Source organism: Delphinus delphis, chromosome 7 (assembly GCF_949987515.2).
Source record: "Delphinus delphis chromosome 7, mDelDel1.2, whole genome shotgun sequence".
Taxonomy (NCBI): Eukaryota; Metazoa; Chordata; class Mammalia; order Artiodactyla; family Delphinidae; genus Delphinus; species Delphinus delphis.
The window spans coordinates 6,612,095-6,629,624 of record NC_082689.1 but is presented as its reverse complement, the minus strand read 5'-3'; the positions used below and the strand labels follow the sequence as shown (position 1 = coordinate 6,629,624).

Below are 17,530 nucleotides of genomic sequence, written 5' to 3'. Positions count from 1 at the left end.
TTTTCCTTCCAGGATCACTGTATCCAGGGCTGAAACTTAGGTTTCATAGCAAACGATTTCTCTAAGGAAATAGGAAATGTAAGGGAGGATTCTCTGGTCACATCTAAATGTAACAAAGAAAACATGAGAAAAATCAGCCTATAAAGAATAACATTAAAATTTTTAATTGGTCAACTTTATTCAAATAATTTCCAAGAACCCAGAGAGTCATCTCAACGGAACCAATTTCATAGAAATTTGCTTTGAAGGGCAGATAAGCAAAGCAAGTTGTCACATATTCTTGAGAATTTAAAAAAATACATAAAAATCAGAGAGGAAAGAGGGAATACTTCAGAATAACTTGGCAATAGATTTTCAGCTTTGAGGTTTTCTAACACGAAATCACTTTTCTCTTCCATCCTGAAAGATGTGTTGTTCTTTCCTCTAAAAAAAAAAAATGGATTTCAGTAGAATTCTATTTTAATTCCCATTGCCTGCCCTCAAAAGCTTAACTGTTGTATTCAACTCCATCGAATATATATAAATATTTGAGTCATTATAGAGAATGCTATGATGCTTAATAAATACCCAATGGAACGTAAAGGAAAAAAAGTAACGGTAACCCCTCAGGCAGGCAGTGCAAACTGGTGGTTAAGGCCACGGGCTTTCGAATCCTGGCCCAGCCACGCACTGCCTGTGTGGATTCATTTCCTTATTTATAAGAAGAAGAGCTAGCACTGCCTATTGGACAGAACCTATCTAATCAAAGTGTTCACATGGGGATTAAGGAAGGAAGGTGTGAAAAAGGGTTAACACGGCCTGGAGCACAGAGGTTAGCCCTTAAAATTCCTTGCGTTCACAGCTCATGCAGATTCGGTCCCTTTCCTCAAGAAATTTATAATGTTAAGTAGAGAAAGAAAAGAAAATACAGAAAAATGGTTAAGTATGTTTATATTGTAGTTCCAGAAGGAGCCGGCCAAACCAAACTCAGTCAGATCCCATCAGCCAGTGGACAAGTGACATGGACTCGGGATACATCGCCCAAATCCCTGCGTGCGACACGCTGAAATGCATGCTGGGAAAGCTGGCACCCACGTGAGAAAATTTAACCCCTCAGGGCGCCTTCCCTCTGGAGAAGATACAATGGTGCCTGCAGGGTAACGCTTCAGCTTAAGGCACCTGCACAAGCTAAACCGTGGCCAAGGCTGGGGAGCAGATGGGCTTCAGTGGGGAGGACAGGAGACCGTGGGCCGAGCAGCAGCGTGTGGTCCGGCCCCACACGTGTGTGGGATGCTGCTGGGCGTTCTCCAAGGGCTGACTCCTGCTCTGTCCCCAGGAGGGATCCAGAAGGGGTCAGAGTTGTCAATTCTAGATCAGTTTTGCCTGCAACAGCTACGTTCTGAGTGTGAGGTGAAGAGGCTGGAAGTGACAGTTTGACAAGGATGGCATAGTGTCTTAAGGGAAGCTTTTTAGAAACATCCCCTAAATGCATTCCAATAGAAAATGTGTAAAAATGCTGATTTTAGAGGAAGGGAAAGAATTTGGGAGAAAGTTCGGAAAATGAACACCTAAGGATCCTGTTGCAAAACACCCACATTCGACAAACAGAAACGTACCTTCTTCTCTTCCCAGGTGGCCTATACAGAGCCAGCCTCTTCCCCAGGCCTCGGGATGGCTCTGCCCACAGGTGAGAAATCCCAGGGTCCAGTCCACCGTCTGCACACCTGAGGGTCTGATAATCGGCGTCGCTTTGCGGGGACTTGGTGGCCCCAGCTGGCATCGAGAGCAAAACCTGTAGATGGAGGGGCCCGAATTGTGTTTGAGCCGAGGGGACTTTTAATGCTCTGCTGGGGTGATGATGACAAGCTTGGGGGGCCCTGGGAGCCAGAGTCTGGACGGAATTTTCCTGAGAAGTCTTCTTTTGGATACCGAACTCCCACACTTGCTTTATCTGGAGATGCTCTGGTACCTGAAGGCACCTGCGTCTGCTGAAGCGATTTTTGGCAATACTTTTGATGAAGCTTGTCAAATTTTTCTTTAATGTCATCGTAACGATCCCTGGCACAGCCTGGAGGCTGTACCCTGGGTACTGAAATGGCTTTGTTGAGTGATACCGACTTCCTAAATCCTCCCAGATCATTTCCTTGACAAGCAAGGTCAGAGGTCTGCTCCGAGCGGCCCGGGCTACATGTGGAGTTGGTCTTTGAAAGGGAAGGGAAGGAGTCACTCTTTGGTGGGCAGCTACCCTCTCTGATAGATCCTTTGCCCAGGCTTTCAAAAGCCTCACTCAACCTCTTAGCTTTTGCTCTGCGGAGAGGGCTACTCGGCCTGTGGGCTTCTATGCCCTGGGGGCTCCCAGGGCCTGCTGGACCACCTCTGTACACATCCACAGCCGAGGAGCTGGGAAGGTAAGTCAGGCAGGGCTGCTTCCTAAGATTCGAGCAATATTCCTGATGAAGCTTGTCAAATCTGATTTCGATCTCCCTATAACGATTCCCTCCCTCGCCCGGCGGTACTCTGGGTCTAGAACCTATTTTTACAGGAGAAATCAACCAGTTTAATGTCATGAATCTATTTTCCTGATCAAGATGATACACTGCATTGGAGTCTAAGTAAGTCAATGAAGAATGATGCTTCTGAGGCGTTCTCGGAAGCTCCTTCCAATGTGAAGCGAATGCGTGGATCTGGGGTTGGTTTACTTCAAGAAAAGCCCTTCCCAGTTTTAAACCCGTCTTATGGCCAGAAACATCGAGTACGTTCTCGCGATCTCTTAACACTGCCACGTCCTTCGCAGGTTCGGAGCCGGGCGGACGTCTCTCCCGGGGGCTCCTCCGAGAGCGCCCGCCTCCTCTGCAGCTCGTTCTGTCCATTCTGCTCTTACACCTGTGCCTCCGCTTGGAGCTCCAGTGCTGGCGGATGAACGTCTTGGTGGAGATGACGCAGGAGGGCCTCACACCCAGCAGGCAGCTCATGGAGTGCAGCATGCCCGCGTACAGATCGCTGAGCGTCGCGTTGCAGATGTCCTCAGCCTCAGAGCATGGGCCGCTCGAGAAGCTGCTGCCACCGGTCCCTCCCTGTAAGGAGATGCCATCACCCCTCGGCACCAGGGCCAGGTCTGCTGAGCTAGAGTGCAAAGCATCACCCTCTCTGGGCAATGAAGTTGGCTGAAATGGGCCACCGGGACTCTCTTCAGAGTTGCCACCGTAGTATCCTGGAGAAACACACACACAAGGCAAAGGCACGTTAACCATTTAAAACCGACCACATGCAGAGATCAGGGAACCGAAGGCTGGATGGGGACCAGGGTTTTTACTTTTTTTAAATTATTATTTTTAATTGAGATATAACATTATGTTAGTTTCAGGAGTATAACATAACATTGTGAGTTCTTTTTTTTTTTTTTTTTTTTTTTGTGGTACGTGGGCCTCTCACTGTTGTGGCCTCTCCCGTTGCAGAGCACAGGCTCCGGACGCGCAGGCTCAGCGGCCATGGCTCACGGGCCTAGCTGCTCCGCGGCATGTGGGATCTTCCCGGCCCGGGGCACGAACCTGCGTCCCCTGCATCGGCAGGCGGACTCTCAACCACCACGCCACCAGGGAAGCCCTGTGAGTTCTTTTTAAGCAATATGAAAAACAAAAGCAAAAGAAAAATTCAGAAATATTTGGGAATAGACTCTTCTCAGAGATTTCTTTCTAGCTACCAAAACAATTTACTCTCCACTGACCTTCCTAAAAGGAGTCTTCCTTCCCTGTGTGATGGTTTGGAAATCGGTTGCCTTGTCAAAGATTAATTAGAAACCAGAAAATAATGACCCTGTTTGCCTACAGGGCTGGGTGGGGAAGGGAGAAGCCTCCTGAACACACCTCTTCACACGGCTTTGACTTTTGCATCATGTTAAATGTTTTACATATTAGAAAAATAAAATTAAACCAACAAAGATGGGGATAACTCTAAAACTGAATACAGACAGGGAACATGACCGTGACTGTACGTCAGACTGACAACAACCGAAAGAGAAAACAGAATCCAAATAACTCTGAACGTGCTCCCTCAGTGGGATGTTATCTGAGGATGACAGTGCTGCTTGGAGATCTGGAACCTTCTTCAGCACATTGTTGAGCAGAGTGGTACCAGGTGCTGTGATTCTGAGGCCACTTTGTGCTGCACGACTGGCCAAATGAGCCTCGTTGTTAAGGAGGAGCCAGCGGGGGCTGGGGGAAAACGCTGGAATCAGGGTGGGGGAGGAAGAGCTCAAAACCCCACGGGGACAGGTCGGAGGACGCAGAAGCCAGCACGGAAGGGGCTCCTCCAGGCTTAACGGGTGATGAAAACTGACAACAGATTCTTATGTGAATTAAAAAAAAAAAAAGAGTCCATGAGTTCTTACTGATTCTGGAAAAGTTAAATAAAGAAAAAGCATGTTGGGGAGGATAAAGGAAGGGAAAAAAAGAAATGGAAGGGAGACAGCTCAGACTTCTTTATACAAGAATGCCAACGAATGCAGGCAGGGGGAAGGGCAGAACCAGAAAAGGCCTGTGTTCGGCCCCAGCTCAGGCAACGGTCATGGCGAGATGCTAAAAACCATGGGGTGCAAGGGTTCTGGGGAAAAGGCTACGAGGCAACTTCAAGGGGTCATCCACAGATGATTCCAAGGATAAGAGGCACTTCTGCAGTGAGAAAACTGGTGGGGCCTCCGCCTCAACTGTGCAACCAGACTCAAGTCACCAACAATGGGACAGGCTGACAGGACGTCCCGAGAGGACAAAAACGCCACCTGTGTAGTATTTTTGCGAAAAATGTTTAACATAAACTTAACCACATATAAGTCCAAATTGAAGGACATTCTGCAAATCTACTAGAGGCCAGGATTATTCAAGAAAGTCAGTGATGGCAAAGATGACGATGGCGACAACAGCAAGGCCGAGGGGCCCTTCTGGACTGAAGGAGACAGTCAGCACGACAGGTGGTGCCCCAGTGGGTCCTGAGCTGGCTCAACAAACAAAAAAGGCTGCTAATGACAACGATGGCACGACTGGGTGAAACCGTATCGTGTCACTGTGACATTTCAACGTGTGCCAAGTTTAATGTGGTTCTGAGGGGACTCAGCCTGTTCTTCGGAGACACTGGAGCATTTAGGGATGGTATATACACGAACGCAAATACATACGCACACATGTACGTGCGTGTATGTCGGGAGTGATGGAGCAAACGTGACACAATGTGAATTGCTAAATGTAGGGAAAGGATGTTTATTGTATGAGTCCTACATTTCTGGAGATTCAAAAATTTTCAAAATGCTAAGTTGGGATAAAGAGCTAATTAGCAATTAGCATGCGAGTCCCAGAAGGAAGGAGCACTTTGTTTCTTAACACGTAATAATTTACCTATGACGTGCACGTGTCTCTCACAGTTCGTGGTGATGAAACATGCCCAGCGCAGGGCGCCGTGGCTCTACCACAAGTGAATGGTCCGTGCAAAGTTTCTACATCACACTCACCTCGGGCAGGCCTGGCGGGCGAGGCCAATGAAGGGACCAGGGTCGTACGGGTGTCCTTTCCCTCTCCATAACTGGCACCCTGAAATCAAAGCAGATGACTTTAACAAAGGAGTTGTCAGGTGTCGGCTCGGGCTTCCTGCCCCAACTGCTCTCCCAACCACTGACGGCGCATCCGTTTGCGGCTGCAGTGGTGACACGTGCGACCATGATGACAGACAGCGGCCGGCTGGGCCTCCAGCAGTGGTGGGAAGAGCTGTCTTAGCAAGATCCAGGAGCTCTGCCCCCATGGCCTCCAGGTATCGCCCCCTGCCGCCCAAGGGCCACCACTGCCCCACGTCTGCCAGAATCTCTCTCGGGAGGTCTGGCGGCATTTCCTCCTCCACCGTTATCCTCTGACAGCAAGGACGGCCGGTCCAGGTGGATGGAGGGAAGGAGAACCTGTTGCTGGGACAACGGAGCTGGTCCCGGCCCTGGCCTCCTTCCCCGACTGGCAGGGCGACCAAAAGGCCACGCTTGCCGCTTCCAGACAAAGGAAAAAGGCGTTTCCCGGACATCCGCTCGTTCAGATACAGGCTTCTCACCGTCAGCAGCAGCGTAAGAAAACATCCATGCTCCTGTTAAGTTGGCTGCCTCTGAGATGAATTATTTATTCCAGAACACATACTTCCTAGTTATTTGGTATTAAAATGTCCTTTGGGGGCTTCCCTGGTGGCACAGTGGTTGAGAGTCTGCCTGCCAATGCAGAGGACACGGGTTCGAGCCCTGGTCTGGGAGGATCCCACATGCCACGGGGCAACTGGGCCCGTGAGCCACAACTACTGAGCCTGCGCGTCTGGAGCCTGTGCTCTGCAACAAGAGAGGCCGCGATAGTGAGAGGCCCGCGCACCGCCATGAAGCGTGGCCCCCGCTTGCCACAACTAGAGAAAGCCCTCGCACAGACACGAAGACCCATCACAGCCAAAACACAAATAAATTAATTTAAAAAAATGTCCTTTGTTTTAGGAGATGAGACTGACAGGACTTGGAAAACTAAAGAGTTGGCATCCTTGTGTGAACTCCATATTTAGCCTTCTGCTCTCCTTCAGGCAAAGCTCTAGGAAACTGTCTGCCAGGCCTGGGAGAGGGGCTGATGAGCTGCCCACCTCCCACGGGGTCCACCGCAGCCCCCGATCTCGCCAACATCACCGCCGAAGCAGGCAGAACAGGTGCCCTGTGGCCCGTGGCAGCCCCGGTCATGGCAGGGAAGGAGGGAGGTGGGCGCTACAGCTTCCCTAATTCTGCGGCTTAAAAGCCCTCTGCCTGAGGGTGGGGGCCCTACTAGAGCCTGTGAGCTGCCCAGAGCATAGCGGGCAGCCGATCCTGTTGCCCGAGGGTCCCAGAGTGTCTACTCAGGAAGAGCGGCAACTGGGGAGCCTGTGAGCGAAACGGTTTGGAAGCAGCCGTTGAAATGCTCTCTGCAGGCTCTGTAGCAAGTGAACAAGACGAGATGACACCTCAGTGTGTCTCTAGTTCATGGTTTACTTATATGAAAACACGCCCTAGGAAACATTACCTCCAAACACCCTTCATCCTGCAGCAGGATATCCACTTGTGTCAAGTACTTCCTCCTTAGCTCATTTTTCAATGGGCTCCAGGGCACTGCAGGCTGACACCAAAGAGAAGTCAGTATTCGTAAGAGCTGCTGGGTACGGCCGAGCTCTGGGATCCTGGGACACACTGGCAAGCCCGTTAGTGTACATGTCTTTAAATGAAGTTCCTTGAAGTCACTTCTTTACCTCCTACTGTTAGCAGCACAAAGTGGTCCAGCACCCTCTGAAAATCTACCTGACCCTGGAATCCGACTTTAGGGAACTGACCCAATGGTAACAATCCGAAAGAAAATAGAAAGACAAAACATACCAGTTTGGAGAGGTTTATGACAATATTACTAGAACAAGAGAAAAAAAGAAACAATATTCTTCGGCGAGTTTAGGACACAACTACTGGAATTGACCCCAGTTGGTATGTTTCTAAGAAAAGAAGTTCAGTGGCCAACTCAGGGGACAGGAACCCTTGCCTCTCCTATCCCTCACCTGCCATACACTGGAAATGGGGGGCCTCAGCCTCCACTGTGCACCCCGGTGGGGCTTAGTCAGGGCCTGGGGCTGCAGACTGGGGGGACACAGGAACACACCGGGGAATGGCCGACAACTTGGCCCTTTACTGTCAGGGCCGCCTGCTCCCCTTCACTGCCACCCCGACACAACACCTCACAACACACCCCTTTCCTCCCCCAGGGCCACCACCTAATTCTAGGTAGACACTACAAGTCACACACGGGTGTGTGGGCAAACCTCTGTACAAAAGTAGTGCTTTTAGAGGAAAACCACATGCCAGCTGTTCTGGCATCTGACCCAGGGGTGAGGTCAGAGGCTCGGGTGGATTCCGTCCTGTGTGTTCCCGTCCATCCCGAGTGCTGACCTGGAAACGCTCCCCAGAGCACCTCCCTTATGACACCGTCTCTATGGGGAAAGACCGACTCAGAACCCAACTTTCTACACCGTGAGGTCGGTCAAGGCCCAGGGCACACCGGGATTGTTCTATTTGCAGAGGGAACGTCACCCAACATTTACGTAAGTTCAGTAAATCAGGCTTGAACTGGGGCAGTACGTGCTGAACCGAGAAGGGGTGACTTGCTACCTTAGGGGATCTGAACGTGGGGACAGAGACTTGAGGGGTGATGTCAGCAAAGAGTGAGTCTCAGAAGGGCACTTACAGGAAGATGCAGGTCATGAGAATGTGTACTTGGTCCCCAAGCCTCAACTCTGTCCCTTCATTACAAAAGACAGGTCTTACCATCAAGTTACCAGCAACCACATCTTCTTGGAATAAAGTTGTATCAGTGTCACTGCTTACTGAATCTAAAAGCAAAGGAAATTTCCATCAGAATTTTTAAAGAAAGCTTGCATTTTTCTCTCGAGGATAGTTTTTGCACTGCTTGAGTACACCTTACAGTGAAAACTCCTATTGCTTCAAGTGGCCCCCTTTAATAGGACGTGGCCATCTGTCGCCATGCAGAGAAACCATCAGAACAGGAACACGCCCAGAGTCGGGGAGACGCGGGAAAGCAACTTCTGTATCACCTCTGGCTCTTTCCATGGCCTCCGATCCTGGAAGCTGAGTCCCTCTAGGCCAGCACTGTCCAGTAGAACCTTCTGTGATGGCGGAAGGTCCCCCAGCTGCTGTCCAGGATGTTAGCCACTAGCCACACGTGTCTGTTGAACACGTGGAATGCAGGTAGGGAGGCTAGGGAACTGAATTTTAAACTTCACTTAATTTTCAGTGAATCTGAATAGTCACAGGTGGCTAGTGGTTACCACACTGGACAGTTCAGCTCAAGAACTATTTCTACTGATTTCAAGCAGTGCAGGAAATTCACGGACCCAAGGCTTTATGGAGTTAAAATTCAGATTGATACAAATAACACCCATGAGTAAACATCTCCATCAAGTTCTTTCTAGTTCTGATCCGAAAGACCACCGGTTTCCCCTTTAGGACTCCACCCATATTTCTGACTGCCCAGTGCGGGCAAGGGCCTGGGCAGGGTGGCCAAAGGCTGCAGAAAGGCCAGTCCCACAGGACATGGGTGTTCAAGAACAATTACAGAGTCTGTAATTACTCAGCTGGTTAGCTGCCACAAGGGGAAGAGCCAGGTGTGGAGCACACAGGTAAAAGTGGGAGTCTGCTCCGATCTGGGTACCAGGGGGCTTCCAGGGGGCAGCGAAAAGACAGTGGGCAGGTCAGGCATGGTCTGAACTCTTTTCACTTTCAGAGGAATAGGCAGCCATTGCAGTGCTTTGAACAGAGAAGTCACGTGACCAGACTCGCACGTTTAAAAGTGTCAGCGGGGTGGAGGCCAGGTGGAGACAGGAGCTGGCACCGTGGGGGCATGGGGCAGAGCGGCAAGAGAGACGGTGGTGGCAAAGGCACGGGACAGCGCTGTCTCAGGTATGAGGAAGAGGGAGGGGCTGAGGCCAAGAGGATGCTGGGTTTCTGGCTCATTCTACAGGGAAGACGGTGGTGGCCTTGTCCTGAGGACAGGTCTGTTGGGTTGGCTTTTTGAGCTGAGATATGCAGAGTGCAGACAAGAGTTCAAGGAGAGAGGCCGCTGGCAATAAACACACCCAGAGGGGGTCTGGGCACGGGATTCCACTGGAGTGAGGGAAAAAGATGCCAACTCTCGGGAAAGGGCACCAGCGAAGGTGGGAGGTGGGACGATAGAGGGGCTGACAGGAGGGAGAAAGCCCGGGGAGCTCAGGGGCACTGAGGTCACAGCCAGACTTTCCAGAAGCTTTGAATGCTACTGAGAGGACAACAGGATAAAAATCAAAGAATGCCAACCGGATTCAGCCACGGGGCCGCCGGGAGCCTCACCACAAGGTGTGCTTTTGAACCGGAGCCAGAAGCCAGAAGGGGACCAGCTGAGGCGTGCACGGGGGCAAGAACACCAGAGGCGGTGAAACGGGCCACTGGTACAGACTGGGTTGTGAAGGGAAGGTGAACACAGGGAGGCAGCTAGAAAGGGGCCTGAGACGGGAGATACGAATTCTGTTCTGTGTGTTCAAGGTGAGAGCTGATGGGATGTACCCAGGGTAGAGGGAGAGGCTGGGACAGAAAGAAAGATGATGGGTGGATTTCTGAGAAAACAGACTGGGCCAGGGGCTCAGCAGCACGGCTAGCCTGAGGAAGGGAAAGGAGGCCCCACGGAAACAGGAAGCGGGAGAAAGGATGCCTGCAGGGCGCGTAGGAGTTAGTGGTCCATGACACCAGCCCGCAAGGGCACATCAAAGTCTTACTGTTAATAAATTCTTGAGATTAATCTTTTTTTTTTTTTTTTTTTTGGCAAAAGGTCAAAACAAAACAAAATGGGTGGGTGGGGGTGAGGGCTTTATTATTCTAGAATATTCGAGTACCGTTTATGTGTCAAGTACCACAATGTAACCGTGAGCGAGACAGCTCCTTAGAAGAGCTTAGAAAGAAGTAACAGGGTACTTTCAAATGTTTTAGTTTTTAAAATACACCTTGGAGAAAGTCAGAGTGAGGGATCTAGACTTGAAACGTTCTGACAAAAAAACCCATGTCCCTCCGGACCTGGCTTTCTAGTGCCAGGACACTCACCCTCAACTTGTGTGCAGGGCAAGGGAAGCTCATGACCTCCAGCTGGGACTCGCGTGGATCCATCTGTCCTGTCGTCCGTCTTCACCGGGGAGCCCTTGAAGTCGATAAGATACGCTTGATTCGGTCATAACACATTTCAAAGCCACTGTCAAGTAACACACCGACAATCCTTCCTCTTCCTTTAGCGTATGAGAGAACAGGAAGTTTCCTGGGGCTTCTCTTCTAGAATATTATGGTACAAAAGGCCTCAAAACTCCTAGCAGATAGAGAAGCTTTCCCTTGGAAAAAGAACAGAGCTTTCTTCCTCTGGCCGTGCCAAGAGCTGCTGCCTCAGAAACCACTTGGATGGTAAGTGATGGAGCAGGGAAAGTGGGGAAACAGGGGCACGGAGTGGACAGGCCCAGGACGCCCTGGTCTGGAGGCGAGCACAGGGCCAAGGCCAAAACGAAACAGAACACAACTGTCACCATATCCTCAGGTAGAATCCGGAAATTCCAGAGGCCCCTGGGGGACTTTCTGTGACTCTTTTATCTTAACAGTGAATTTATCTCCATGTCACGAGACCCACAATTCCTTTAAAAGCCTCAGCATGTGGTGGGACCCCGGCTTGGGGAGCCACTTTCAACCTGAGCTCTGGCCACGGGGCGGTCAGCTGTCCTGACCAGGGCTCAGCCCACAGGGCAGTCAGTGGGCCGCCCCCGAGGAGGCCGTGCTTCCCTCTCTAGAGCCTCAACTGCACAACTGGCCTCTCTAACAACCATAACGAATGCCATAGATGGGCTCTCATTAGGGAAACTGGAGAATTCAAGATGCCAGATTGGCTAAAATATTTTTAGGACCACCCCAGGCTTGCAAGAACAGGAGTGAGAACGTGGTGAGGCCTGTCCCTTTCGGGGCAGTGCCCAGGCATCATCTCCTAGGTGTCTGTGAATCCTGCCTGGGGGATGTCACCACCTTTGCCTGGGGGAGCTGGGATGGGGCAGAGTGTCCGGAGCTGTTTTGTGTCTGGAGGCATCACAGAACTTGGCCTGAGAATCACGGGGAAGCAGCCAATCGGCACCAGTGTCTAACTACAGGCAGCTCTGGGGTCGGAAAGAGAACCCAGGCCATGTGATAGGACAAACCCTTGAGTCAATGCACAGCCCACGGGGCCTACTGCCTCCACAGCCCCAGGGCAGGCAGCAGGTGGTGACCTGAGTGAGGCTGTACATCTGAGTTGTCATCACAGACCACGCCCAGTTTTCTAATCCCAGGAAAGGGGCTTAAAATTCCGTAGATTCCAGGGAGGGCTCCTCCTAATTTTAAGTAAAAACATTAAATAAATGTCCAGATGAGAACTCTTTGCCACCAAGACCATTCAAGCACTGGCTGATCAGTGGGTACCATTATTATGTATAATTTAAAGAATGCATATCCTTTGACATAATGATCCCACTTCTTGGCATTTACTGAACAGGGGTGACAGCACTGGGAAGAGATAAGAACGGTTCTCTGTCTCTGTATATAATAGGGGTCTAAATAAAGTTTTATTGGAACATAGCTGTACCTGTCTGTTCACCTATTGTCCTTGGCTGCTTTCCCCTTACGATGCAGAGCTGAGTGGCTGCAGCAGAGACCCCATGGGCAGCAAAGCCTAAAATATTTATCATGTAGACCGGCGGTCCCCGACCTTTTTGGCACCAGGGACCGGTTTCATGGAAGACAATTTTTCCATGGACTGGGGCAGGAGGGGTGGGGGGTGGGGGTGGGGGTATGGTTTGGGGATGATTCAAGTGTATTACATTTATCGTGCACTTTATTTCTATTATTACATTGCAATATACAATGAAATAATTATACAACTCACCATAATGCAGAATCAGTGGGAGCCCTGAGCTTGTTTTCCTGCAACTAGATGGTCCCATCTGGGGGTGATGGGAGACAGTGACACTTGAAGTGTGTTGCTTATGTCCAGTCTAGTCCATAAGATGCAGCTTAATTGTCACTTGTCACTCACTGATAGGGTTTTGATATGAGTCTGCAAGCAACTGATTTATTATGGTCTCTGTGCCGTCAAACCTCTCTGCTAATGAAAATTTGGATTTGCAGCCGCTCCCCAGCGCTAGCATGACCGCCTCAGCTCCACCTCAGATCATCAGGCATTAGATTCTCATGAGGAGCGTGCAACCTAGATCCTCACATGTGCAGTTCACAGTAGGGTGTGCGCTCCTATGAGAATCTAATGCCGCCGTTGATCTGACAGGAGGCAGAGCTCAGGCAGTAATGTGAGCAATGGGGAGCGGCTGTAAATACAGGTGAAGCTTCGCTGGCTGGCCTGCCGCTCACCTCCTGCTGTGCGGCTGGTAGGGTCCATGGCCCAGGGGTTGGGGACCCCTGATCTAGACTTTTGCAGGAAAAGAGTGCTGATCCTGACTTATAATAAAGGAAAGTGAAAATAGCTAAATGACTAGCAATGAGAGAGCAGGTTTACTTTTAAAAAGGAGATTGAATTATACAACAGATGACAAAGAGGAGTTTTCACAAGATGTATCAAGTGGAAAAAAGAGGGTAAAAAAAAGTGTATTTAAAAGAAAAAAGGGGATAAAGAAATGTGTATTTATAAATACATATACAGGTGTCACAGTATACTAAAATATTATTATTATTAGTGACTATCTCTTATCTCTGCATATACAAGTCAGGTTAATTTTCAGTAGTTATATGTATTTCTAACATTTCTATGACTAAATGTATTATGTGTTAAAATAACCAATCAGGAGGAAATTTGATTTCAGATTTGCTGTTAATTGTTATGTAACCCTAATGCTGATGTTTTCATTCTTGGGCACCGGCTCCCCACCTGGCCACGAGGAAGCACCACATGGTGAGAAGTGGTGATTAAGAAGATACCAGACATCCTTACAAAAGTCACTGCCACAAAAAATCAAGACGCCCTGGGTCTCACAGTAGGAAGGCCCCTCCCATGAAGGTAACAGATCACATAGCTGCTGTGTCCATGGATAAACTCGGGAAAAACACACCTGGGTTTTAAAAGGTAGTGAACGGCACAGGGCACCCTCTCCCTAATCTCTTGCTCCTTTCAGAAGAGGGAAAGATGCCTTTTTGCTTCCCGGAAGGACCTGGATTTGGTCTTTCCTGTACGGACCCGGCAAAGCAAGCTGGTAGCTGTGGCTGCAGCTGGGGTGGGGGAGGTCTTATCCAGCTGGCTCCACCTTACAGGTGGGTTCCAGTTGTCAGAGCCCCTTGGTCCATGGCAGGGGAAACACAGGGGGATGCAAGGGGCAAGAGCATCACAAGCTCCTACCTGCATTTGACAAGCAACAGAAGACATGCGTCTCAGTAAATCCTTACACACAAGAAAACAGGGCAGTTAGGGTGAGAAAACTGTGGAACGACACCCTGCAGTGGCCCCTGCGCGCAGTTCCAGCTCATCTCCACCTTTATGCACATCAACCTTCCTCCACGGCAAGGCATGGTGGCAATAAAATTTGACATTGAATACCTGGATTTGTCCCGTATTTCTTTCCTTTATTAATCTTCCTCCCCAAATTCGCAATCCTTAAGAAAAGAAATAAAAATGACTACTTAAGTAATCATGAACACTGAGTTTCTGTTCAATCTGAATTCAAAGAAAACCAAAGTGACAGGCAACAGCAAGATCTAATATAACCAAGACATAACCCAGCCACATTCCTGATATTCTGCTGTTTCTCGTCTTTGTGAGGTTGAAGGTTTTTGAAAAATCAACACTAGACAAAAATCTGTCATTAATGAAAATCTCTCCTACCTAGTAGGTAGCAAGCAGCTCATTGAACCCAGCATTAAAGCCACAAGTTAAATGGAAACAACGAACGTATGTATGCCAAGTACTGTCCTCAAAATACATACACTGAGAGTAATCCATACACTACAGAGAGAGAGATCACTTTTCGAGGGCAACCTCTCTACCCCACGTACCATGCAAGCGCTTTCTCAGGACAATGTACACGTTACAGAGCAAGCCCTCGGCACAGGGGGTAAACACTGAGCTTTGGAGTCCTGCGCTTACTAGCTAGCAGGATCTGGGCAAGATACTCAATCTCTCCCTAAACCTCCGTTGGCTCCCAGGTAAATTCAATCATTGGGTTGCGAGGCTTGAGATGGTGGTTGATGATGGTAACAGCAGCAATAATTACACGGTGCTTACTCTTCCAGGCTCCAGTCTATCCCTTTCCAAGTACACCTCATTTACAACTCACTGACATATAACTCGTATGGTACTCTTAATTCCTTTTGGATAGATACTCACCAAGTTCACTGTACAGATGGGGACAGCGGCAAGGAGAAGGTGAAATAACCAGCCCAGGTCATTTGCCCATGTGGTGAGGCCAGGCTGTAAACCCAGGGGAGTGACTCTCTGGGGTCCTGACCACTGAGCTGTGTGGCCTTTCCAGAACAGAGCGACGCTTGAACAGAGGCGCTTGGAGTCAAACCAAAGCTTTGCCACTTTGGCTAAGTGCCACAGGCAAGTTCCTTAACTTCTCTCTGCTGTATCCTCTGCTATGAAACACTGATGATTCTAACAGTGCCCACCTCGCAGGGTGTTGAGAAACCTGAGACTCTTAGAAGCACAGGTATATGCTTAGCTGTCAACATGTGAATGACTCTTACTCACCTGCTGTCTTCACCATAATCAGTGTGGTTGTTAGCTCCAATCTACCCCCTATGGTTTTGCCTTAAATTGCAGGAATTCACCCTGTAAGAGTGGCCAGCTAGCATTTAATCAAAAAGTCCACTTCCTAACTGAGTGCCTCTCCAGGGGAAGCTACAGGTCTAGGGAGCTGCACTCCCATCAGCTAGAAATTTGTTAGCACACAGACCCACCGAATCCACATCCAGCATTGCTGTCAGTGGCTCCAGGAATCTGTTTCCACAAGCTCTTCAGCAGGTCTTCCACATGCTAAAGTGTTTGATGCTTGACTACTGTTCTCATCAAACTGGAGTCTGAAATGAGTTTTCACTGGTGAAATTAGTGGTGTTCAAGATATGTGAACTGACCAAAACATTCCAGACACTGCCCATCCTTGCATGAAGAGGCCATGAGAACACTGTGAAGCCCGTTGACAGCACCCTTAGGAATGATTCCTACACACTCCTGAGTCCTGCATCCCGGTTAGACTTGTCACCACCTGACAGAGGCCAGAGTAACAGAAACCTACTACTGGAATACCTTAGCTTCTGCCTGAATAAATTTTTCACCCAGGGCATGGCTAGGCCAGCTGGAAAAGCAGAGATAGGATTTCATTTAATTACAAACTGTTTTGTGTCTGTCTGTCTGGTGCACAGCAGAACCGGGTCTGAGACTCACTTTCCTTAGTAGGTAATACTGAGTTGGAATGAGGCTGAATGGCAGGCACTGACCTCACCCAGTGCAAACTTTCTCCAGCTATTTACCAAAGAGAATCCATGAGATTTAAGTCAGTTTGCAGCATCAACCATTCAACAGAATGGGTCCTTCTCCTTAGATTCTGGTCAAATTCCAAAGTACTCAGAACGTCAAGTAACAGTCAATACGAGTGTTTACTAGTGCCAGGCACTGTTCCGAGAGCTTCGTCTTCTGTAACTGTCACAATCTCCACGCCAAGTAAATATTATTGTCATCATCTTTCCATTTTACAGGTGAAGAAACTGAGTCACAGCCTGGCTAAAGCAATGGGCCCAAGCTGACATGGCTATTAGACAGCCAGCGGGGATGCCAACCCAGGCGGGGACATTTTTAATGAGGATGCATCTATGTGTCATCAGAATTCTGTTTTAATAAGTAATTCTGTTGGAAATAAGTAATTTAAGTAATTTATACGTTCAGGGGAACTAGTGACGGTTTAGTACCTACTAGGTGAACAAGGTTTATTTTCAAGAGAGCAGGGACAGCATTTCAAACTCTAGTAGGACACTATTCTAGTTACACTTTTAACCGTAAATATTCAGAAAGGGGGGCTGACTCGTACCCTGGGGCGTCTCGTAGGTCAGCGTGGACATCTGCACCACCGGGGCGTCCTCGAAGGGCTGGTTGTACTGCGGGAGAGGAAGGGGCATCCCGTCAGATCGGAGGGCCGAGGGGAACCCCTGACCCGCGCTGAGAAGGCGCCAGCGCGAGGCTGCAAGTCTCGGGGGTCCCGAACCCCCGTCTCTGCCCCCCAGTCCCCAACCCTGCCCTCCCGCCCCTACTCCTTCCCCTTCCGTCCCGCTCCCCCTCCCCTCCAGCGGGGGGAGCCGCACCTTCGCTATCAGCTGCTGCATGCGCCTCTGGAAGCGGCGGCGGCTGTCCCTGAGCTTCTGCAGCAGCGCGTCCTCTCCCAGAACCTCGCCCTCCATGGCTCGCAGACAGCCAAATGCCTACTTCGACGGGAAGCCGAACAGGGGACTGCTCTCCGCGCCGCGGTTCAAATAGCGACTCCCGCCCTTCCGGCCCGCCCCTCCGGTTTCCCATTGGCTGTCTCGGAAAGGCCGGGTGCCGATTGGGCCTTTCAAACAGGTTGTCGCAGCTTTCTCCCAGCCAATCCTTTTCCGAGGTTCCGACCCCGCCCTGCCCGGGGCGCGCGCACTGAGCGGAAGGGGGAGGCGGGGATCCGCCGCCTAACGCTGGGAGGTCGTTGGCGTGACCTTGCCTGCGCACGTCCAGTGCTTGTTAATCAACAGGACCACACGAGTATGATTTCCCCTGTCGTGCACCGGAGATGTCCAGGTGACTTGCGCTGGGACTCGCCGCCGGTGGGGGGCAGCCCCTAACCTGAATGTCGCCCTGAGGCCTGCCCCGGGCCGGCTTTCTCGCCCAGGCCGCCTCTGGTCTCCGCGCAGTTACGAGAGCGGAGAGCCGAGAAAGACATCACGGAATAACGAATACGAAAGGAGGCAGGA

At 50.0% G+C, this 17,530-nt stretch overlaps 1 protein-coding gene across 2 annotated transcripts; it reads right to left on the bottom strand.

The window, feature by feature from the left end:
• Positions 1-300: 300 nt before the first annotated feature.
• On the bottom strand, positions 301-17,013 carry HJURP (Holliday junction recognition protein). Of its 2 annotated transcripts, XM_060015890.2 has the most exons (10): positions 16,892-17,013; positions 16,621-16,687; positions 14,136-14,191; positions 10,634-10,727; positions 8,312-8,376; positions 7,029-7,121; positions 5,477-5,555; positions 2,744-3,190; positions 1,596-1,771; positions 301-423 (listed from the first exon to the last, which is right to left on the bottom strand). In XM_060015890.2, exons 1-9 carry the CDS (start codon positions 16,985-16,987, stop codon positions 1,617-1,619), a joined length of 1,152 nt encoding a protein of 383 aa, XP_059871873.1. In that variant the 5' UTR covers positions 16,988-17,013; the 3' UTR covers positions 301-423; positions 1,596-1,616. The 2 variants fall into 2 exon arrangements, with proteins under 2 accessions (XP_059871873.1, XP_059871872.1); XM_060015889.2 differs by having other exon boundaries at positions 1,596-3,190.
• Between the last annotated feature and the right edge of the window lie 517 nt (positions 17,014-17,530).

Bases quoted from the DNA above. Each gene is read 5' to 3' on its own strand.
- HJURP (XM_060015889.2), bottom strand. From the start codon at position 16,987: ATGGAGGGCGAGGTTCTGGGAGAGGACGCGCTGCTGCAGAAGCTCAGG. The intron at 8,377-10,633 runs GTGAGTGTCCTG...CTTTGCTTTTAG, and splicing joins GCCCTGCACACAAGTTGAGG to ATTCAGTAAGCAGTGACACT. The intron at 7,122-8,311 runs GTAAGACCTGTC...CTTTGGTGTCAG, and splicing joins TGGTTGCTGGTAACTTGATG to CCTGCAGTGCCCTGGAGCCC.